General features: G+C 48.7%; 3 protein-coding genes across 10 annotated transcripts in view; 2 read left to right on the forward strand and 1 right to left on the reverse strand.

Moving 5' to 3' along the window:
- Positions 1–1,496, forward strand: part of DGKA (diacylglycerol kinase alpha) — a 21,224-nt gene extending 19,728 nt beyond the window's left edge. For 3 of the 4 annotated variants that reach the window (XM_015085132.3, XM_053226361.1, XM_053226360.1), the window contains 4 exons: positions 97–295; positions 406–526; positions 719–779; positions 1,053–1,431. In XM_015085132.3, coding sequence (XP_014940618.1) covers positions 97–295; positions 406–526; positions 719–779; positions 1,053–1,136 — 465 coding nt within the window. In that variant the 3' untranslated portion in view covers positions 1,137–1,431. Of the gene's footprint in view, positions 1–96; positions 296–405; positions 527–718; positions 780–1,052 lie in introns of all 4 variants that reach the window. The other variant, XM_027071523.2, reaches the window with a different exon arrangement.
- On the reverse strand, positions 1,478–9,327 carry PMEL (premelanosome protein). 2 transcript variants are annotated; one of them, XM_053226362.1, is made up of 11 exons: positions 9,046–9,327; positions 6,678–6,788; positions 6,385–6,531; positions 5,535–5,669; positions 5,046–5,207; positions 4,077–4,796; positions 3,211–3,327; positions 2,878–2,962; positions 2,558–2,767; positions 2,372–2,503; positions 1,478–1,752 (listed from the first exon to the last, which is right to left on the reverse strand). In XM_053226362.1, the coding sequence occupies exons 1-11, from the start codon at positions 9,119–9,121 to the stop codon at positions 1,608–1,610; spliced, it is 2,040 nt and encodes a 679-aa protein (XP_053082337.1). In that variant the 5' UTR covers positions 9,122–9,327; the 3' UTR covers positions 1,478–1,607. The 2 variants fall into 2 exon arrangements, with proteins under 2 accessions (XP_053082337.1, XP_014940622.1); XM_015085136.3 differs by having other exon boundaries at positions 2,372–2,459; positions 2,562–2,767; positions 9,046–9,267.
- Positions 9,328–9,881: 554 nt separating this feature from the next.
- Positions 9,882–15,473, forward strand: CDK2 (cyclin dependent kinase 2). Of its 4 annotated transcripts, none has more exons than XM_053226366.1 (8): positions 9,882–10,236; positions 10,842–11,024; positions 11,129–11,249; positions 11,913–12,083; positions 12,563–12,664; positions 13,333–13,476; positions 13,780–13,983; positions 14,264–15,473. In XM_053226366.1, the coding sequence occupies exons 3-8, from the start codon at positions 11,205–11,207 to the stop codon at positions 14,366–14,368; spliced, it is 771 nt and encodes a 256-aa protein (XP_053082341.1). In that variant the 5' UTR covers positions 9,882–10,236; positions 10,842–11,024; positions 11,129–11,204; the 3' UTR covers positions 14,369–15,473. The 4 variants fall into 4 exon arrangements, with proteins under 4 accessions (XP_053082341.1, XP_014940619.1, XP_026927329.1 ...); XM_015085133.3 differs by having other exon boundaries at positions 10,947–11,024; XM_015085134.3 differs by lacking the exon at positions 13,333–13,476 and having other exon boundaries at positions 9,884–10,236; positions 10,947–11,024.
- Positions 15,474–16,823: the final 1,350 nt, after the last annotated feature.

Raw genomic sequence — 16,823 nt, forward strand, 5'->3', positions numbered from 1 at the left:
TAAACCTCCAACTCCTGGCCTTCGCAGTTTGTCATCTGGTGGAGGGAGGCCTCACATCCATGATTATGCCATGATTTGTGCTCTCCTCCTTCTCAGATCTGTGGGAAACCACTGGATCTGAGCAACCTGTCCCTAGAAGGCATTGCAGTGCTGAACATCCCTAGCATGCATGGTGGTTCCAATCTCTGGGGTGATACGAAGAAACCCCATGGAGATATCCATGGGATCAACCAGGCCTTGGGCGCTGCAGCTAAAGTCATCACCGACCCTGATATCCTGAAAACCTGTGTACCAGGTGAGAGGAGCAGCCTTGGGAACTGAGTGGGCAGGACCCAGGGGAAGGTGTGGCTCCCTTTGGAGGCACCCTTCTTCTGCAAACCTTATCTCCTTGCTTCCCACCTCCAGACCTAAGCGACAAGCGGCTGGAAGTGGTAGGGCTGGAGGGTGCAATTGAGATGGGCCAGATTTATACCAAGCTCAAGAATGCTGGACATCGGCTGGCCAAGTGCTCTGAAATCACCTTCCAGTAAGGAAAACTCTGGCCAGGGGCTCTGAGGGAAGGAGTAGGGCCAGGAGAACAGAAGGGTCATGGGGATGGTAGGGAGGAGCTGTACTAGGAGATTTTCCTCAGTAACAAAGGGTCTCAAAACCAAGCCAAGAAAGTTTTGGTATTCAGTTGGTAAAGAAATCTCCACCAATCTGCCTTGGCCTCCCACAGCACCACAAAAACCCTTCCCATGCAAATTGATGGAGAACCCTGGATGCAGACACCCTGTACAGTGAGTATTACCTATGCCTGCTCAGAATTGAACCCTCAGGCTTCATGGATCCTAAATCTCCATTCCATCGCTTCTCTACCCTTTCCCAATGTCTGAAGTTCCCCTGTGAACCATTCCTCCCAAATCCTGATTTCTTAGCCCCTGGCCTTCCTGCCATGGCCTCTCTAGGACCCTGGTAACCCCTCTGAACTCCATAGATTTTCCCCAAAATCTCTACTGCTCCAGCCCCAAAGAACCAGGTCCTACCTCTGAACATGCCCCCTTCCCTTCCAGATCAAGATCACCCACAAGAACCAGATGCCCATGCTTGTGGGCCCACCCCCTCGCTCCTCCAATTTCTTTGGCTTCTTGTGCTGAAGGGGACACCTCAGCCTCCAAGCCAGCCTTGAACCCACCTCTTCATCCCTGGACTCTACTCCTAGGCTCTGTACATTGCTGCCACACCCTCCTGCCAGCTCAGGAGAGTGTTCCTTCACCCTCAAAATATTTATTATCCTGCACCACTTCCACTATTCGCCATGCACATATGCGTGCACACACACACACACACACACCCCACTACCACCACCACAAACACATACATTGAAAGTGCCTCATCTAAATAAAATGACTTTTTCCCCCCACTGGGATATCTGTTAAGTAAATGGTACACCTCCTTTCTGTATACCTCCACTCTGTAAATGATACAGATTCTCCCAGAAGCAAGAACATAAAACAGCACCAGGTTCTGAGTATTTATTTCAGTTAATGGTAGTTTCCAAGGGAGGACTGAGAAAAGATAGGCATTGCTGTCCACCCTCGGCAAATCACAGCATCACATAAGAGTACTCAGACCTGCTGCTGCCCACTGAGGAGGGGCCTGTTCTCACCAATGGGGCAAGAGCAGAAGACCCTGGGCAGCCGCAGCCAGTGGGTGCTACCACGTGGCAGCTGGGGAAGGGGGAGGGCTGAGCCCTGCTTCAGAAGTCTTCGCCTGATTTGGGAGAAAAAGAAGAAACTGATTAGCAATGGACAAGGGAAACCTACCTGTGCTTCTCCAAAAAAGAGGACACACCCATATCCCAAGTTTACTGGGCCTTGACCCAAGGACCCTCCCCTTCTCACCAATAGGGTTCATCTTATCTTGTTTTTATGGTAACCTCTGTCCATTCCTTTCTCACACTGCAAGCTTCAGTGCTTTGAGGACCTTGGCACTCCAGGCCTGGGGATCTGCCCTTCTCACAGGTAGAGGACTCAGTTCACCCAGTTTCCTCCACTCTTGATATTATTAATAACAACAGTCATCAGTATCATCATTTATTGCACTCTCGCTTCAGAACTGGGTGCTTTACCACCATTGTCTCTAATCCTGACAACAGCCCCATAGGGCAGGTATTAGTTTTCCTATTTTTCAGAGGCTCAGAGACATTAAGCTACTTTCCCAAGGTCCCACCACCAAGACTGCAGCCTGGGTCTGTTTAACTTCCAAGTCTGGGCTCTTTCCTGGATACCAGGCTTCTTCAAAAAAAGTGGTAGTTCCCTCTCCTCTTGAGGGAGAATGAGTGGTGGTAATAAGGGATAAGGAGGTGTGAGCTAGATGGTGGGGCCCTCACCTATATATCAGAGATACAAGCACCATAGCCATCAACACCAGCAAGATGCCCACGAACAGGGGAGCCTGTCCAAGGCCTGCTTCTCGACCTATGAACAGAATCCCAGGCACAGTTTCCGTCAGTGTCTGCTCCCTACCAGATAGCCTCTTCCTGTTCCCCCCTTCTCCCTACTTCTTGTCCAAGTACATACCGGGCATTACAAGCTGGGTGCTGACCGTCGCCAGGCTGTTAGCATCAGCCAAAGACACATTGAGGCAGTAGGTCCCTGAGCCACCCTTCAGTGCTTGGTGCAAAACTAGCTGGCAGGCTGGGCTGGGTGGCACAGGCTGACATAGCCGCTGGGCAGGGGGCTGGCACCCTGGAGATGAGATGTCCATACAGGCTTCCTTGGGCAGCCTGCAAAAGGTGTCAGCTTAGGTCAGGGCAACTGGGAGGGAACATTAGACACCAGAGAGTGGGGCAACAGTCAACCCAAGAGTTCTCAGGATAACCAGTGGGACACTCACCCGCCTTGGCAAGACACGGTCAGCTCAAATGCATCTCCTTCACTGGATGGCACAGCCTGCAGGATCTCAGCACTCTCAATACCCTCTGCAAAGTTGCAAGATTTTGAGTCTGGGTACAATGTGGGATTCCTCTACCAGGCCTCCCCAAAGGCCCACAGACAGGAAAGCCCTAGGGCTACTTCCCCAATCCCATCCTCATGCCTTCAAAATAAAAACCCTGGGATCTGGATATTCTTGTCCAGGTGAGTAACTCCTTCCAAGGTATGCTTCCACTGGTCAGTCTTAGGCGGTACACACCTCCCTCCACCAGCCCCCAAAGTAGTCAAGACTCACGGACAATGTCCAGGGTGAGAGAAAAGGAGCCATATCGATACAGCACACAATCCAGAGGGGTTTGTCGCTTCACCAGGATTAAGGTAGCTGCACCATCTGGCAGGGGGCTCTGGGAGCCTGGCAGGAGAGGATTGAAGAGGCAAAGTCAAGAGACAAATGACTCACCTGGAAGTAGAGGCCACGCAAGCATTTTTCCAGGTACAGCCAGAGCTATTGCACCCGGGCTTGGCATCAGGCAAGGCCTGGAAAATCTCATTTTACAGATAAGGAAACTGAAGCCCCAGAGGAGGAACGAGCACCCCAGAGCCACACAATTAGGAGTAGCACTGGAGTTTTAAGAAACCCCAAATGCTTATCATACTCCACACTGTGCTGGGTCCTGATCTAGACACTCGACAAAAGTTAACTCTTCCACGTGCCACCAGGTCATTCCTACCTTTTCAGTGTTCCTACCACAATTTCAGGTTGACCTGCTTTGGGAAAGGAATCCAGGGGTGGTAAGTGGTGCCAGAATCTAAGACGGAATCCTATGCATTTATACTTGCACAGAAAGAGATACAAATTACTATGTAAATGACCACAGTCTGTTCCCTGGCAGAAGCCTCAGGGAACAGCTCTCCTGAGACACAGAGAAGCAATAAGCTCTCTCCCAGTGGCCGAGGGGCAGACCCTGGTTTTCTTAACTCCAGATGGAGTCCATGTTCTTAAGAGGGACTTGAAGGCTTAATAACAGTGAGAGCTCTGATGAAACTCCATTGCTAAGCAAAGGATTGGGTAACATCTGGGGCCTGGGTAAGTAGAGTAGCTCTTTAGAGTAGTGACAAATAACCCACCTCAATGAACCTTGTTCACACTGACCCTCTTACCTGTAATACCTTCTGTAGGCACGAATGGGCGGGCATCTGGACCCTCAGGCTCACGGGTGGGTACCTTTCCAGCTGTGGGCTCCACCAGCTCTCTAGTTGTTACCTGTACAACTGTGGTTCCAGAGGGCTCTGCGATTGCCACTTCAGGTGTTGTACGTATGGCCTCTGCAGTGGGCATCTCTACAGGTGTGGTATCTATGACCTCCGAGGTCGGCACCTGCTCAGTTGTAGTACCTATGTCCTCTGTAGTTGGCACCTGTACAGGTGTAGTGCCTGTGACCTCCGTGGTTGGCATCTTCACAGCTGTGGTTCCAGAAGGTTCTGCAGTTGGCACCTGACCAGATGTAGTACCTATGACTTCTGCAGTAGGCACTTCCCCAGCTGTGGTGCCAAGGGCCTCTGCTGTTGGCCCATGCCCATCTGTGGTGACTGGAACTGGGGAGGAGCCACAGGAAGTGAGAGGAATCGCAGCCTGTAACACCACTTGGGCAGTGACTGGGCCAGACTCTAAGTAAGTGTGAGTGACCACAAGTGCCCGAGAGATCAGGGTCCCAGTATCATCTCCGAAGTCCCAGGTGTAGGAGAGGTCGGCCCCAGACAAATAGCCACTGGGGTCATGAAGCCGGAGGGCAAAGGTCAGAGGATGATTTCTCAGGAAGTGCTTGTTCCCTCCATCCAAGGCCTGCAGCTGGGACACGCTCACAGAGAAGGGTACCTGGTCTGAGATAGGAGCCAGAAAAGGTGAGAACCAGACCTGGGCCGAGGGAACGTTACACACCAACTAAACTCAAGCTGACTGGCCCTTCACTGACTCTAAGCCCCACCTTCTTCTGTCCAGGTCTTCCTGGCTCTGCCCCTTTAAGGTTACATACCATTTCCCCTTTCCCCTCTCCCCTTACTGGTCAGGCCAACCCTCCCCATCTTTTACTGTTCTGTGACTTATTCCTTTGCCCATTCCTAAATCCTTACCAGTAATGGTGAAGGCTGAGCAGGAGTGAGCAAGGGGCACGTAGCTCTGGGACTCCCGGCGGTGGTAGACAGTCACTTCCATGGTATGTGTGCCCAGCATTGCCTTGCCTGTCACAATGCTCAGTCCCGACACTGGGCCCCCCAGAACTTGCCAGTACTGGCCTGAGGTTTTTGAAAAGAAAAGCAAGGGTCAGGGAGGTACTGATCCAAGGGAACTGAGGGGAAGAATTAGAGACAGGGCAGTACAGAAGGAAGGTCGAGAGAGATGTATTGAGTAGGGGTCAGGAAAGGAGTCCTAATGAGGGGTTCCATGGGATGGCACAACAATTTGGGAAGGGCCCCCAGAAACAATATAGTAGAGAGAGTTGGAGCAGGCTATGTGCTGTGGAAGAGGAAAGAACCATGGGGGCAATAAAGGTTACGGAAATTCACAGCAAAACAAAAAGGGGATCAGGTAAGAATAGGTGAATCGAAGTGTGGATGACTCACCCCAGGTCTTCCAGACATAAACAAAGCTTCGTGTCTGAGACCCAGGGCCAGATGGGCAGGCCCTCCCATCAGGGAAGATGCAGGTATCATCAGGTACCTGGGGATACACTGGCTCTCCTCCCCACACCTGGCTCCCTGAAAGATCAATACAGAGTCACCCTCAAACCCTGGCATTCCCTTCTGTACACCAAAACTCCTCACATGGCTCCCAGAGAGGGGCTGTGGGAATACTGCTTAGCTACAAAGTACATTCCCCTTGGTATAACCCTTTTGGGTGGCAGCGGGAAGGATGGAAACTGGAATTAAAGATTCATATGTACTTAACGACAGACATAGGAAAGAAATTAGAAGGCCATATATCAAAATATTTAGAGTGGTTTGCTCTAGCTAGTAGGATAAAAACAAAAATAAGAGCCACCAGCTAACATTTTTTGAACCTTGCCTTAGCCTAGGGCAGGCATTATGCTAAATTCTTTATATACAATCACATTTTAATCCTTACAACAACTGTTCAAGTAGGTATCATCCCCATTCTACAGATAAGGGGATGGAAGTACAAAACAATTAAGTAACTTGCCCAGGGTCACATATTATTTACAAATTTAAATCCATGTCTGTCTAAATTCTAGGTGCCCTAGGTCTTCTGCCCGCAATCTTGCATGCTATGTATTTTTTTTTCTTTTTTCTTTATCTGTGTTTAAAATTTTTTTCTACAACGAATATTATAGAATATGTATATAATTTATTTTTTTAAGAAAAGTAGAAAGGAAGAGAATACTTTTTGAGCTCACTGGGGACACCAGGGAATCTGAGCCCTTAGAGTAAGGTCCTAGAGCAGAGAGGTACTCACCATTGATGATGGTGTTGTTGGCCCAGATGACCTGCCCATCTGGCAGCACCTTTTGGCTTTCAGGGAAGTGCAGGGCGATAGAGAAGGAGGCATTTGCCCCGACCAGTGTAGGGCCATCATTACTGACCTTCAAGGACACCTGGCCACCTGGGAAGGACAGCTGCATTAGCTGAGACTCCTTGTTTTTTTCTCCCCTTATACCTTTCCCCTTCCTATCTTCCGAAGCTCCATTCAACCCAGTTCTTGCTCCTCTACCCACACCCTGCCCTCCCTGGAAATTGCTAAGTTCCCACCTCTCCAGCAATCAGGCCCCTGGATTTCTGTCCACTCTGGATACAGCTGCCAGTTCCAGGGTTTTGTTGTGAGCGGCCTTGAGACACCCAGCCAGTCCTGGTCTCTGGGTCCTAAAAAGAAGGTACAGTGAAGGTCCTAGGATCACGCCTCAGTCCCGTGTCAGGGAATAGCACTGTCCCATGTCACCCTACTCACTCTCACATTCAAAGTGCATCTTAATTTACTGAACACCCACAACGTACCAGGCACTGTAATAGGTACAAAGGACTTAAGGAACGAATAAGACACGGGCACCTGGGTGGCTCAGTCGGTTAAGCATCCGACTTTGGCTTGGGTCATGATCTCACGGTTTGTGAGTTCAAGCCCTGTGTGGGGATCTGTGCTGACAGTTCAGAGCCTGGAGCCCGCTTCAGATTCTGTCTCCCTCTCTCTCTGCCCCTCCCCTGCTCATGTTCTATCTCTCACTCTCTCAAAAACAAATAAACATTAAAAAACAAGAACAAAACCAAAAACAAACAAGACGTGACCCTGAAGGGATTCAAGGTAAAGTATTGGAAATAGATACATCCATAAATTATAATAATTGAAGGCACTGTTCAATATGCCCGCATATTGTGAATGTTGTAGACATTCACAAAGTACATGTCTATGTTGTAGATATTCACAAAGTACAACAAAATGACAGATGAAAAAGATTAGTTCCACTCTGGTGAATTGGGAAAGACCATCGGCTTGACGAGTTGGCCTGTGGAATAGAACACTCTGAGCAGAAGGACCAGCATGAGCAGATGCATGGAGGCATGTTAGCATGAGGCATGACAGGGACTACCAGTGTGGTTGATGAACACTGTAAGAGATGAGGCCAAGAAAACAAGTGGAGGCCCTGAATGCCAAGCAAAGGAGTTTGGCTTTTATTCTGTAGACAAGACCATGGCAGAAGATTTTGTGTCATTGACATATAATTTCCATGCCAAAAAATTCACCCTTCAGAAGCTTTTTTAATATGATCAGATCCGTATTTTAGAAGGATCATTATAGCAAGCAATGTAGAGGATGGATCAGAGGCAGGCAGAGGTTGGGAGTGAGGACCAAGCAGACAAAATTATTATAACTGACCAAGAGAAAGGTCTGAGAAAAAGGGGTATGAGGGATCTACATATACCTCACCCAGATACAAAAACTATCCTTTTTCTATCCTTTGTTATTGTTGTTTATTTATTTGTTGGCTAAAGTATTTAGAAGTAAATCCCAGACATCTTGTTATTTTAACCCTACAATTTCAGTATATATCTGTAAAAAATATGAACATTTTCTTGAATCAGCACAATGTCATTTCACACTGGACACAATTATCAAACCCAATTCATATAAAATTTCATGAATATCTAACATGTCTTATGATTAAAAAAATCAATATCTAAAAAGTAAGCACAATCTTTTTAAGAGGGTCAGGTGGACAAGTATGAACAGAATGTTTCCAAAATACAGTTAGGAGCATAGTAAAAGAAAAAGACTTGAAACTACAGCACAAATGAGGGAAGTCAGATGAAGGAGAAGCTCCTAGAAGTCTGTGAGACCAGGGATCTAGAGAAAGAAAGGGAAGACTGGGACATGATATCTATATTTTAGCACAGGAGAAACTATCTTTGCTCCATTTCTAATGTGTACTGGATACCTAGCTGAGTCTGCTTGGGGAGGGGAGATCTGGAATCATTTCATAGAGCATCCTACCACTAAAGCAAGAGAATCATAAGATGCCCCATTCTTTCTTCATTCCCAACCCTCCCTCCTCAGAGCAGCACGGGACATTCCAGACCCTCTCACCACCCACACCCCCACCCCTTGCTCCTGTCACGAGGCCCCAATCCCCCAGAGCCCTTTCATGTGATGCTCAGCTGAGACCCCTCTGCCTGTCTCTTCCAGCCCCAGAACAAAAGCCTGAGCTATGTTCACCCATCCCCATCTCAAAGAGGGGAGGTGGTACCTCCTTACTTTTTCAATCCAATACCACATTCTCTCACTTCTCACTTCAAATACCCTATCCCAGGTACCTAAGTCATTGCCTAAAAGAGTCTCCCACTCGTTTCACTTTTGAAGCCCCTACTTGGACTCACTGCCCTAGGGGCCTCAGGATTAGGGCTACAAAGACCCACTATCCTTGTGCCCTTACAAGCAGATGGTATTATTCTCAGGCTCAGTCCCAGATCTCCACATAGGGAGGGAGCACAGATGCCCATGTCCTCACTAACTCAAATGGGTGGGAGAAGCCTGAGATATTGCTGGTATCTCCCATAAAGAGGGGGAAAACCAGAGCAGGTGTGCAACCCCAAATTCACACTTGTTCATGGCAATACTCCCCACACTCACCTTCTGTAACCCCCACAGCCAGAAGAGCACTCATCATAACCACATGGAGAAGGCATTTCCTCAGCACCAGATGCATCCTGTTCTTTCTTCCAGCAACCAAAGGCGCTGAGGGGCTAGGGCAAGCCCCTATATAGGAGAGGGGTGCTCATTTGCATAGCCCTTCCTCCTCTCCATCCAGAGGAGTCTTGGGAGGGGCAGGAGGACGAAGAAAGGCAGAACTGACAAGGGATCCTGGTCCCTGAACATCCCGCTACTCAACCACAGTTTCTAGTTTCACTGGGTCGCTCTCTTCTTGACTGGGAAAGAATTGACTGAAGGGCAGGTGCATAACATGTACCTAACACATACGATTCACCATAGGAGAGTGAATCAATCTGTTTTTGTTTTTTTTAATCAAATCAGGAAATCTTTCAAAAAAAACAAAGACCCTGCATCCCAAAAGAGAGAGTATAGAATAGACAGAGGGCGGAGGCAACTGCATCTCCGGGGCCCAGAAAACCCGTACAATGAGATTCCCAATTTCCTGCTTTTCAAAGGAGGCTCCCTGGGCCAGGTGGAATTTAATCTTAGGGAGAGACACATTTTCCCTACAGGTGGTGAAACGGCGAATTAGAGATCAGGAAATCCCTACAGATTCAGGACACAGGTAGGAAACGCGAGTCCAAATCAGGTACTTGGAAAAAGACATTTTGCTTCCCCACAGAGACAGAAACTTAAGTATCCTCGTTAATAAACTTGCGTGAGGTGGGGTCATTTGCTGCAGCTAGGCGCGCTGGGCTCACCCCCGCCGCTCTGACGTTAACCAATAGGAAGGGCCGGGGGCGGAGCTAGGGAAACGCGGGAAGGAGGGGCGGGGCCTCTGGTGGCGGTAGGGAACTGGAGGGGAGGCGGCAACATTGTTTCAAGTTGGACAAATTGACAAGAGCGAGAAATACACTGCGTTCCATCCCGACCTGGGGCCGCGGAGCTGGGCCCGGTTTTCCCCTCCTCCACCCCCCGAGAGTCGGGGCCCGCCTTTTGCAGGTTTCCCAGGCCCCCGCTCCAGGGCCGGGCTGACCCGACTCGCTAGCGCTTCATGGAGAACTTCCAAAAAGTGGAAAAGATCGGAGAGGGCACGTACGGAGTTGTGTACAAAGCGAAAAACAAGGTGACGGGAGAAGTGGTGGCGCTTAAAAAAATCCGCCTGGACACGTGAGTGGCCTCTGTACCCGGGACTCCTAACTCGGGAGCTCCTTGAGTGCCCCCTGCCCCCACCCCAACAGGCGGGTAGCAGTCCAAGGACCGGAAGGTGGCAGGGAGGGACTTCTTTTTAAGTGGAGAGGTGGGTTGGAGGACAGCGATGGGTTTCCCGGTGGAGAGTGTAGGGCACTTAGAATATATGGGAAACTTCCTCCCCAAAGTCGAGGGATGCCCCCAAATGTGCAATCAGAAAGACTCAGAATGAGGAAGGAGGCCTCTGAGATGGGGTCCAGGACTCCCCGTGGAGTTGGGTTTTGTGGGAACCAGTGAAGAGCACCTTTCTGAATGAAGAGTCCTCCTGACTGCCCCAACCCCACCCTCATCTTAGAATTCTCTACCTCTTTCAAAAGAATGGCAGTTGAACCTCACTGGCCCTTCTAGGGAGGCTGGGTGCTGCTACTCCTATTTTTTTCCCTGTTTCCTTCTCTCTTCTTTACCTCCACCAGGAGGTTTTACTTACCTACCGCTGGGAAAAGAAGAATAATGACCTTAATATATCCCCTGTCCAAAGGCGAATTAACTCCTACAGCACCCTTTCTCTTCTCTCACTTCCCTAGGGGATGCTGGGGTGGTGTCTCATTGGGAAGAAAAGAATGACTGAGCTGGGGGAAAAGGAGTGTTTGTAACCACATTCCTATCTCTGCTTTCTCCACCTCTCCAAGTGAGACAGAGGGTGTACCCAGTACTGCTATACGAGAGATTTCTCTGCTTAAGGAGCTTAACCACCCTAACATTGTCAAGTAAGTATATCTGGGAGGTGTTCTGACAGTAAAGGAGGTGTTCTTGTCTGTGTAGCCTGGGTATTATTCTTCCTCACCTCCATTCCTGGACCTCCCTTCCCTAGGCTGCTGGATGTCATCCACACAGAAAACAAACTCTACCTAGTTTTTGAATTTCTGCACCAGGATCTGAAGAAATTCATGGATGCCTCTGCTTTGACTGGCATTCCTCTTCCCCTCATCAAGGTAATCCTTCTCATTAACTCCTCCCCAGCATGGGCATGTTTTGGGGGGACTGAAGGCACGCTGTGCAGACTGAGTGATGATTTGTGATCTTGGCTTCCTTCCCAGCCCTCATCCCCCTGCACACACAGACACAACACACACACCCCTTTCTTTTGTGGCTCTCCCACTGCTCATTATGTTTATTAACCCTAGGGCTGGGTAGGAGAATCAAAGAAGTTGAAACTCTAGTGAGTCAACTTCATAGCTCAGGTGGAAGGTCAGATGAAACTCAGATAAATGGGACTTGAGGGCACTTGGTAGGTTCCTCCAAGAAGCCCTTCCACCTGTTTGGTAGGAGAAATAGCCAGTGAGTTTCTGTTGTCTGTTTTAGGGCTGGGTTCTTTACTCCCCGAGTTATTTTCAATCTCTCAACAAACGTTTATTCAATGCACATTTATTGAACACCTTCAATGTATTAGGTACAGGATATGGAAAAGAGATGCAAAACTGAAGAAGAAGACCTGGTCCTTATCTTCACTAGACTGATAGTCCAATGGGAGATACAGTTTATAAACATGTAATTATAATCTAATATAGTAAAAGGCTTTGGTAGAGCTTTGCAGGCACAGAGCAGATCTAGTAGCTCCCTGTGGTAGAGAAAGTTTTCTCTCTCTCCTTTGTCAGAGCTATCTGTTCCAGTTGCTCCAGGGCCTAGCCTTCTGCCATTCTCATCGGGTTCTGCACCGAGACCTCAAACCTCAGAATCTGCTTATCAACGCAGAGGGGGCCATCAAGCTAGCAGACTTTGGACTAGCCAGAGCCTTTGGAGTACCTGTTCGTACTTACACCCATGAGGTGAGACCCTCTCTGCATTTCTTCTCTGAACTTCCTGGGAGGTGTTAACAAGAACATTCACAAAATTTTAAACATCTCTGGCCAGCAGTTTCTCTCTCACTACACGGAAAGTATCTCTGGCACTCCAAGAGGTTTTAGAGTATGCACCAAGTTCCAGTTGTGGGGCTAACTGGGCTTTGATAGATGCCAAGCCAGGAGAGCTGGATGGCACACTATTAAAATTATGAGCACTTTTCTCAAGTTTTCCAGGAAGGTTGTAAATTCTGGGTTCAGAAAATATGGTCCCCAGAGACTAACTCTGGTCTAAGAAGTTGTATGTAGTCATCTATACTTAGGGAAAGTCAGAAAGATGGGAAAGATGGAGGGAGAGAGGCTGCTTGTTAACAGGCTGAGAGTTAGCAGAGTAACACCGAAGAGCTGAGATATGGGAATCACCATGCCCCACGCACCGCCCTTCCCCTTCCTGCTCTTGTCCCCAGGTGGTGACCCTGTGGTACCGAGCACCTGAAATCCTTCTGGGCTGCAAGTACTACTCCACAGCTGTAGATATCTGGAGCCTGGGCTGCATCTTTGCTGAGATGGTACGGAGGCAAGCCCGAGTTCCACCCAGCTCACTCCCCCACATTCAAGAACAACAGAACTGTTTCCTGGCCTAGACTCATGGCCATTCTATATTATCACAGGGTTCCTTCTCTAGGGTAGCACCAAGGTGGGTAGGGGGAAAGGATAGGACTGTTGTCCCTGATGTCAACCACAATGTTAGTATATCCTCAAACAGCCTTAGCATCCAATACACATCTCTTATACCCGAATTGAGCGAAATTATTTCTGCAGCTGTTTTTAGTCTGCATATACTTGGGAGAATGAGTACCAATTTAGTGCCTCCTTCATTTGGCCTGTAGACCTTCTTGTAGGGTTCCAGGATTATGGTGAAGTCAACTATGTTCACCTTATTCATACTTTTATTTAAACTGCGGGCTTAAATCATGTCCCCCAACCTCTGGCTTTTCAGTTTGAAAGATCCCTGAGGCCCAGACTTTTCTGGGAGCTCTCATTTTCTTTAATATAACAGTGGAGTGGGCTGAGTTTTCAAATCAAATCAGCAATTTGTTTTATGGTCCTTTATCTGGGTTGTAACTGGGGGCTTGGAGACCATTAACCTATATATAAAATGTGCATTTATCCCCCAATACATTACCTTACAATTGCCCATATTCCTCTCTCAATTCATCAAAAAATATTTGTTAAGCACCTAGTGTGTACCCAGCACCATGCTAGGTGCTGTGGGGAACACAGAAGAAATGGAAGACACAGTCTCTGCCCGCTGTGCTCCTATCTAGAAGTGGCTGCATCACAAGGAGGGGGGATGACCGCAGTGTCTACCCCACACCCCGTGAGTGGCTTGGGATCCCTTTGCTACATGTCAGTGGCACCCCAGACATTCACCCCCTCCCAGCCCCACCCAGCCTTGGGGATCTGCAAAGGCATGGTTGGGGGAAGGAAGGAGGGGGCGAGGAGACAGATGAAGGGACTTCATTGTCTCAGGCTCTGTGTGACTGACCCCATGAAAGGCCCTGGGGAGGGAGTCATGGGGCCCTCCTGACCTTCCACTGCCTGTGGGAACCTCCGGTGCACAGGGAGCAGCTTTGACTGACATCAGTGCGGGTCTTGGCCTTTTTTCTTTACCCATTTTCAGGTGACCCGCCGAGCCCTATTTCCTGGAGATTCCGAAATCGACCAACTCTTCCGGATCTTCCGGACTCTGGGGACCCCAGATGAAGTGGTTTGGCCAGGAGTTACTTCTATGCCTGATTATAAGCCGAGTTTCCCCAAGTGGGCCCGGCAAGATTTTAGCAAAGTTGTTCCTCCCTTGGATGAAGATGGACGGAGCTTGCTGTCGGTGAGAGTTGGGGGTGGGCACCCATTTCCTCTCATTTACTCCCCCAGGGCAGGTTTTTTTCCAGGATGTAGGAAGGATGAGACCCTGGACTCTGGGTCTTGGCATTTCCTTAGTCCCTGCTTCTCTCTCCCTGTTGGCACACCCATTCAGATGTAGGGAGGAGGGAATTGGGAACCCTGCTTGGGTAAAAGGAATTCTGCTTTCCTGATTTCTCGGAACACCTGCTGCCCATTTAGTCCAATGTCACATCACTGAAGTCAGCATACATCTTTCCCTCCAGCAAATGCTGCACTACGACCCCAACAAGCGGATTTCGGCAAAGGCAGCTCTGGCTCACCCTTTCTTCCAGGATGTGACCAAGCCAGTGCCCCACCTTCGACTCTGATGTCCTACCCCAGTCTCACCCTGTCCTCCAGTGGGGGCCTGATCTGCCTTGGCCCTGGGCTATTTACCCTCTGATCTTGTCTGGCTGCCTTAACACCTCCCCCTCTTAGCCAGCCAACTCTGAGGATATAAGGGGTGGAGAAGAGAAATAAGTGAAAATGAAAGGAAGCTTCAGTATTAGATGCACTTAAGTCCCTCTACCACCCTCTCCCCCTCTTCTTAGTCATTGCTGAGGAGGGCTGGTATTTAAAAAGAAAAGAAAAGACTGCCCTCCACATAGGGCTTGCCATCCCAATCTCTGAAAGCCCTGAAAATTATTATTTCCTGTGTTCGGGATGACAGACACCCCAAGCCTCGCCTCGGCCACTGCGTTTATAAGGTCAACTGATAGCAGAGAACCTAAGTTGGGACTTTAGAAAACCAAGCAAAACAAAACAGAGGGAGGGGCCTGTTTTAAAGAATTAGGTTAAAAAATAGATCCAACCAGTTTATACCCTAATTTTAGTGTTTCATCTCACCTAACAGTCTGGGAGACTCAAGACTCCCAGTCTCTGCAGTCTTGATGAGACTGCAGTAGAAACAATTGCCCCTAGTCCCTCTATCTGTCCCAACTATGGGCAAGAGGTATCTGGGAGGCTCTAGGACAGGGATTGTACTTCACCGTGGCCTTATGGGGCAAGTAAAAGTTGTCTGAATTTTTCTCTTCCTTTTAAGACTCTTGGTTCTTCATATGCCAGGTCCCATCTTCCTCTGAAGGCTACCCCCATAGGAGTGGAAGTTAGGGTTTAGACATCATTTTGAAAATGCTGACACTTTTTTAGGGCTGTGACTGAGTGAGGGCATTGGGAAAATTTTTTTCTTTAAAAGAAGGATGAACAATTATATTTATATTTCAGGTTATAGTGTTTTTTAAGTGGGAATGGGTGGATTTGTTGCCATGTGCACCTTGGGGTTTTGTAATGCAAATGTTTTAAAGAAAGTATTTTTTTTTCTTTTTTTGATGTTTGTCTCCCTTCTCCCACCTCTTGTCTTCGAGTGTTCATGCTATTAACGTTATTTGTAATTTAGTTTGTGATTCATTAAAAACAAAAGTTCCTAGTTTTATAGTTCATCTCTTTCCTCCTTTACTTAGGTGTATTTATTTACACAAAGAATGATGTGTGAGAGAGAATATGAATGTGTATATGTGATAGTTGGTTTCAGAGCTCCCCTCTTCCTAATCTCTGTGCAGGGCTATCCACCTCACCCCATCACCCCAGTTTAGCTTCTATTATGCAATTGGGATAGTGCCCAGGGTGGACAAAATGGGAATTACTGCCCCATTTTACGGCCGGGTTAATGGAAGCCTACTTCATTTTCCCCACGAACCTGAATCATCCCCTACCACACACATGTACATACAGGGCGGCAGTTCCTGGATTTCAGAGGTTTAGGAGGGACTTAGGAGCAGCAATGTGGTTGGAAGTGGGCTCCGTGGGAATTCGCCTTGACACTGCATTTCCCAGGAAGCTCGTCGTTTTTCCTTTTTTTTTTTCAACGTTCATTTATTTTTGGGACAGAGAGAGACAGAGCATGAACGGGGAGGGGCAGAGAGAGAGGGAGACACAGAATCGGAAACCGGCTCCAGGCTCTGAGCCATCAGCCCAGAGCCTGACGCGGGGCTCGAACTCACGGACCGCGAGATCGTGACCTGGCTGAAGTCGGACGCTTAACCGACTGCGCCACCCAGGCGCCCCTCGTCGTTTTTCTTTTTCGTTGCGTATCACAGTTTTCTAAAGATACTTTAATCACATTTACATATAGTTCAGAATATATAGTCTGTATGAAAAATCATTAAGGGGGCTAACGTCCCCCCAAGCTACCACTTCCTGGGAGTTGCCACTGTCTCAACCCCACCAAAAAACATCTCAGACCGCCGGCGCGAGCCACCCGCAAAATTCCTGTCTTCTGGGGCCCCACAAAAAGGAGGACGCACCGACGTGAGCTATACTTTAATTCCCGGACTCCGGGTCCTTAGGTGAGATATTTCTCTTTACGCCGCCAATTTGTCATAAAGGGCGGGGAGCTAGAGTCAGCCCCCGCCAAATTCGGGGGGAGGGGCGAAGGTCAGTAGCGGCCTTCCTAAGGCTACTTTCAACCCGCCTTGCCTGCCATTCAAGTTCCGAATTTTCCCAGTACTGGTTAAATCTTCACTTGGACCCGCCTCCATCACTCACCTGATAAGATGTTTATGAGTCAGAAGGCGGGGTCATGAGGGCGTCGAGATGTTATTGGTTGATATGTACGCCTGTCAGCAGTGAACCGCCCCCTGTCTCAGAAAGCTAGCTCTTTACTGGCTCCTCACCTCGTCCATCTTCGAGGTTTCCCTCTCTATATTGGTCCGGAGCCCCGCCTGTCCAGTCCCTCGCTGGTACCCGTTGGTGACGGCGCCGGAAGAGGCCCGCCTTTCTCCAGAG

This window comes from Acinonyx jubatus, chromosome B4, assembly GCF_027475565.1.
Source record: "Acinonyx jubatus isolate Ajub_Pintada_27869175 chromosome B4, VMU_Ajub_asm_v1.0, whole genome shotgun sequence".
NCBI classification, from domain to species: Eukaryota; Metazoa; Chordata; class Mammalia; order Carnivora; family Felidae; genus Acinonyx; species Acinonyx jubatus.

Bases quoted from the DNA above. Each gene is read 5' to 3' on its own strand.
- PMEL (XM_053226362.1), bottom strand. From the start codon at position 9,121: ATGCATCTGGTGCTGAGGAAATGCCTTCTCCATGTGGTTATGATGAGT. The intron at 6,789-9,045 runs GTGAGTGTGGGG...CCTTCTTTTTAG, and splicing joins GGCTGTGGGGGTTACAGAAG to GACCCAGAGACCAGGACTGG. The intron at 2,504-2,557 runs GTACTTGGACAA...GCTATCTGGTAG, and splicing joins CAGCTTGTAATGCCCGGTAT to GGAGCAGACACTGACGGAAA.
- CDK2 (XM_015085133.3), top strand. From the start codon at position 10,121: ATGGAGAACTTCCAAAAAGTGGAAAAGATCGGAGAGGGCACGTACGGA. The intron at 11,025-11,128 runs GTAAGTATATCT...TCCCTTCCCTAG, and splicing joins AACCACCCTAACATTGTCAA to GCTGCTGGATGTCATCCACA. The intron at 12,084-12,562 runs GTGAGACCCTCT...TCTTGTCCCCAG, and splicing joins TTCGTACTTACACCCATGAG to GTGGTGACCCTGTGGTACCG.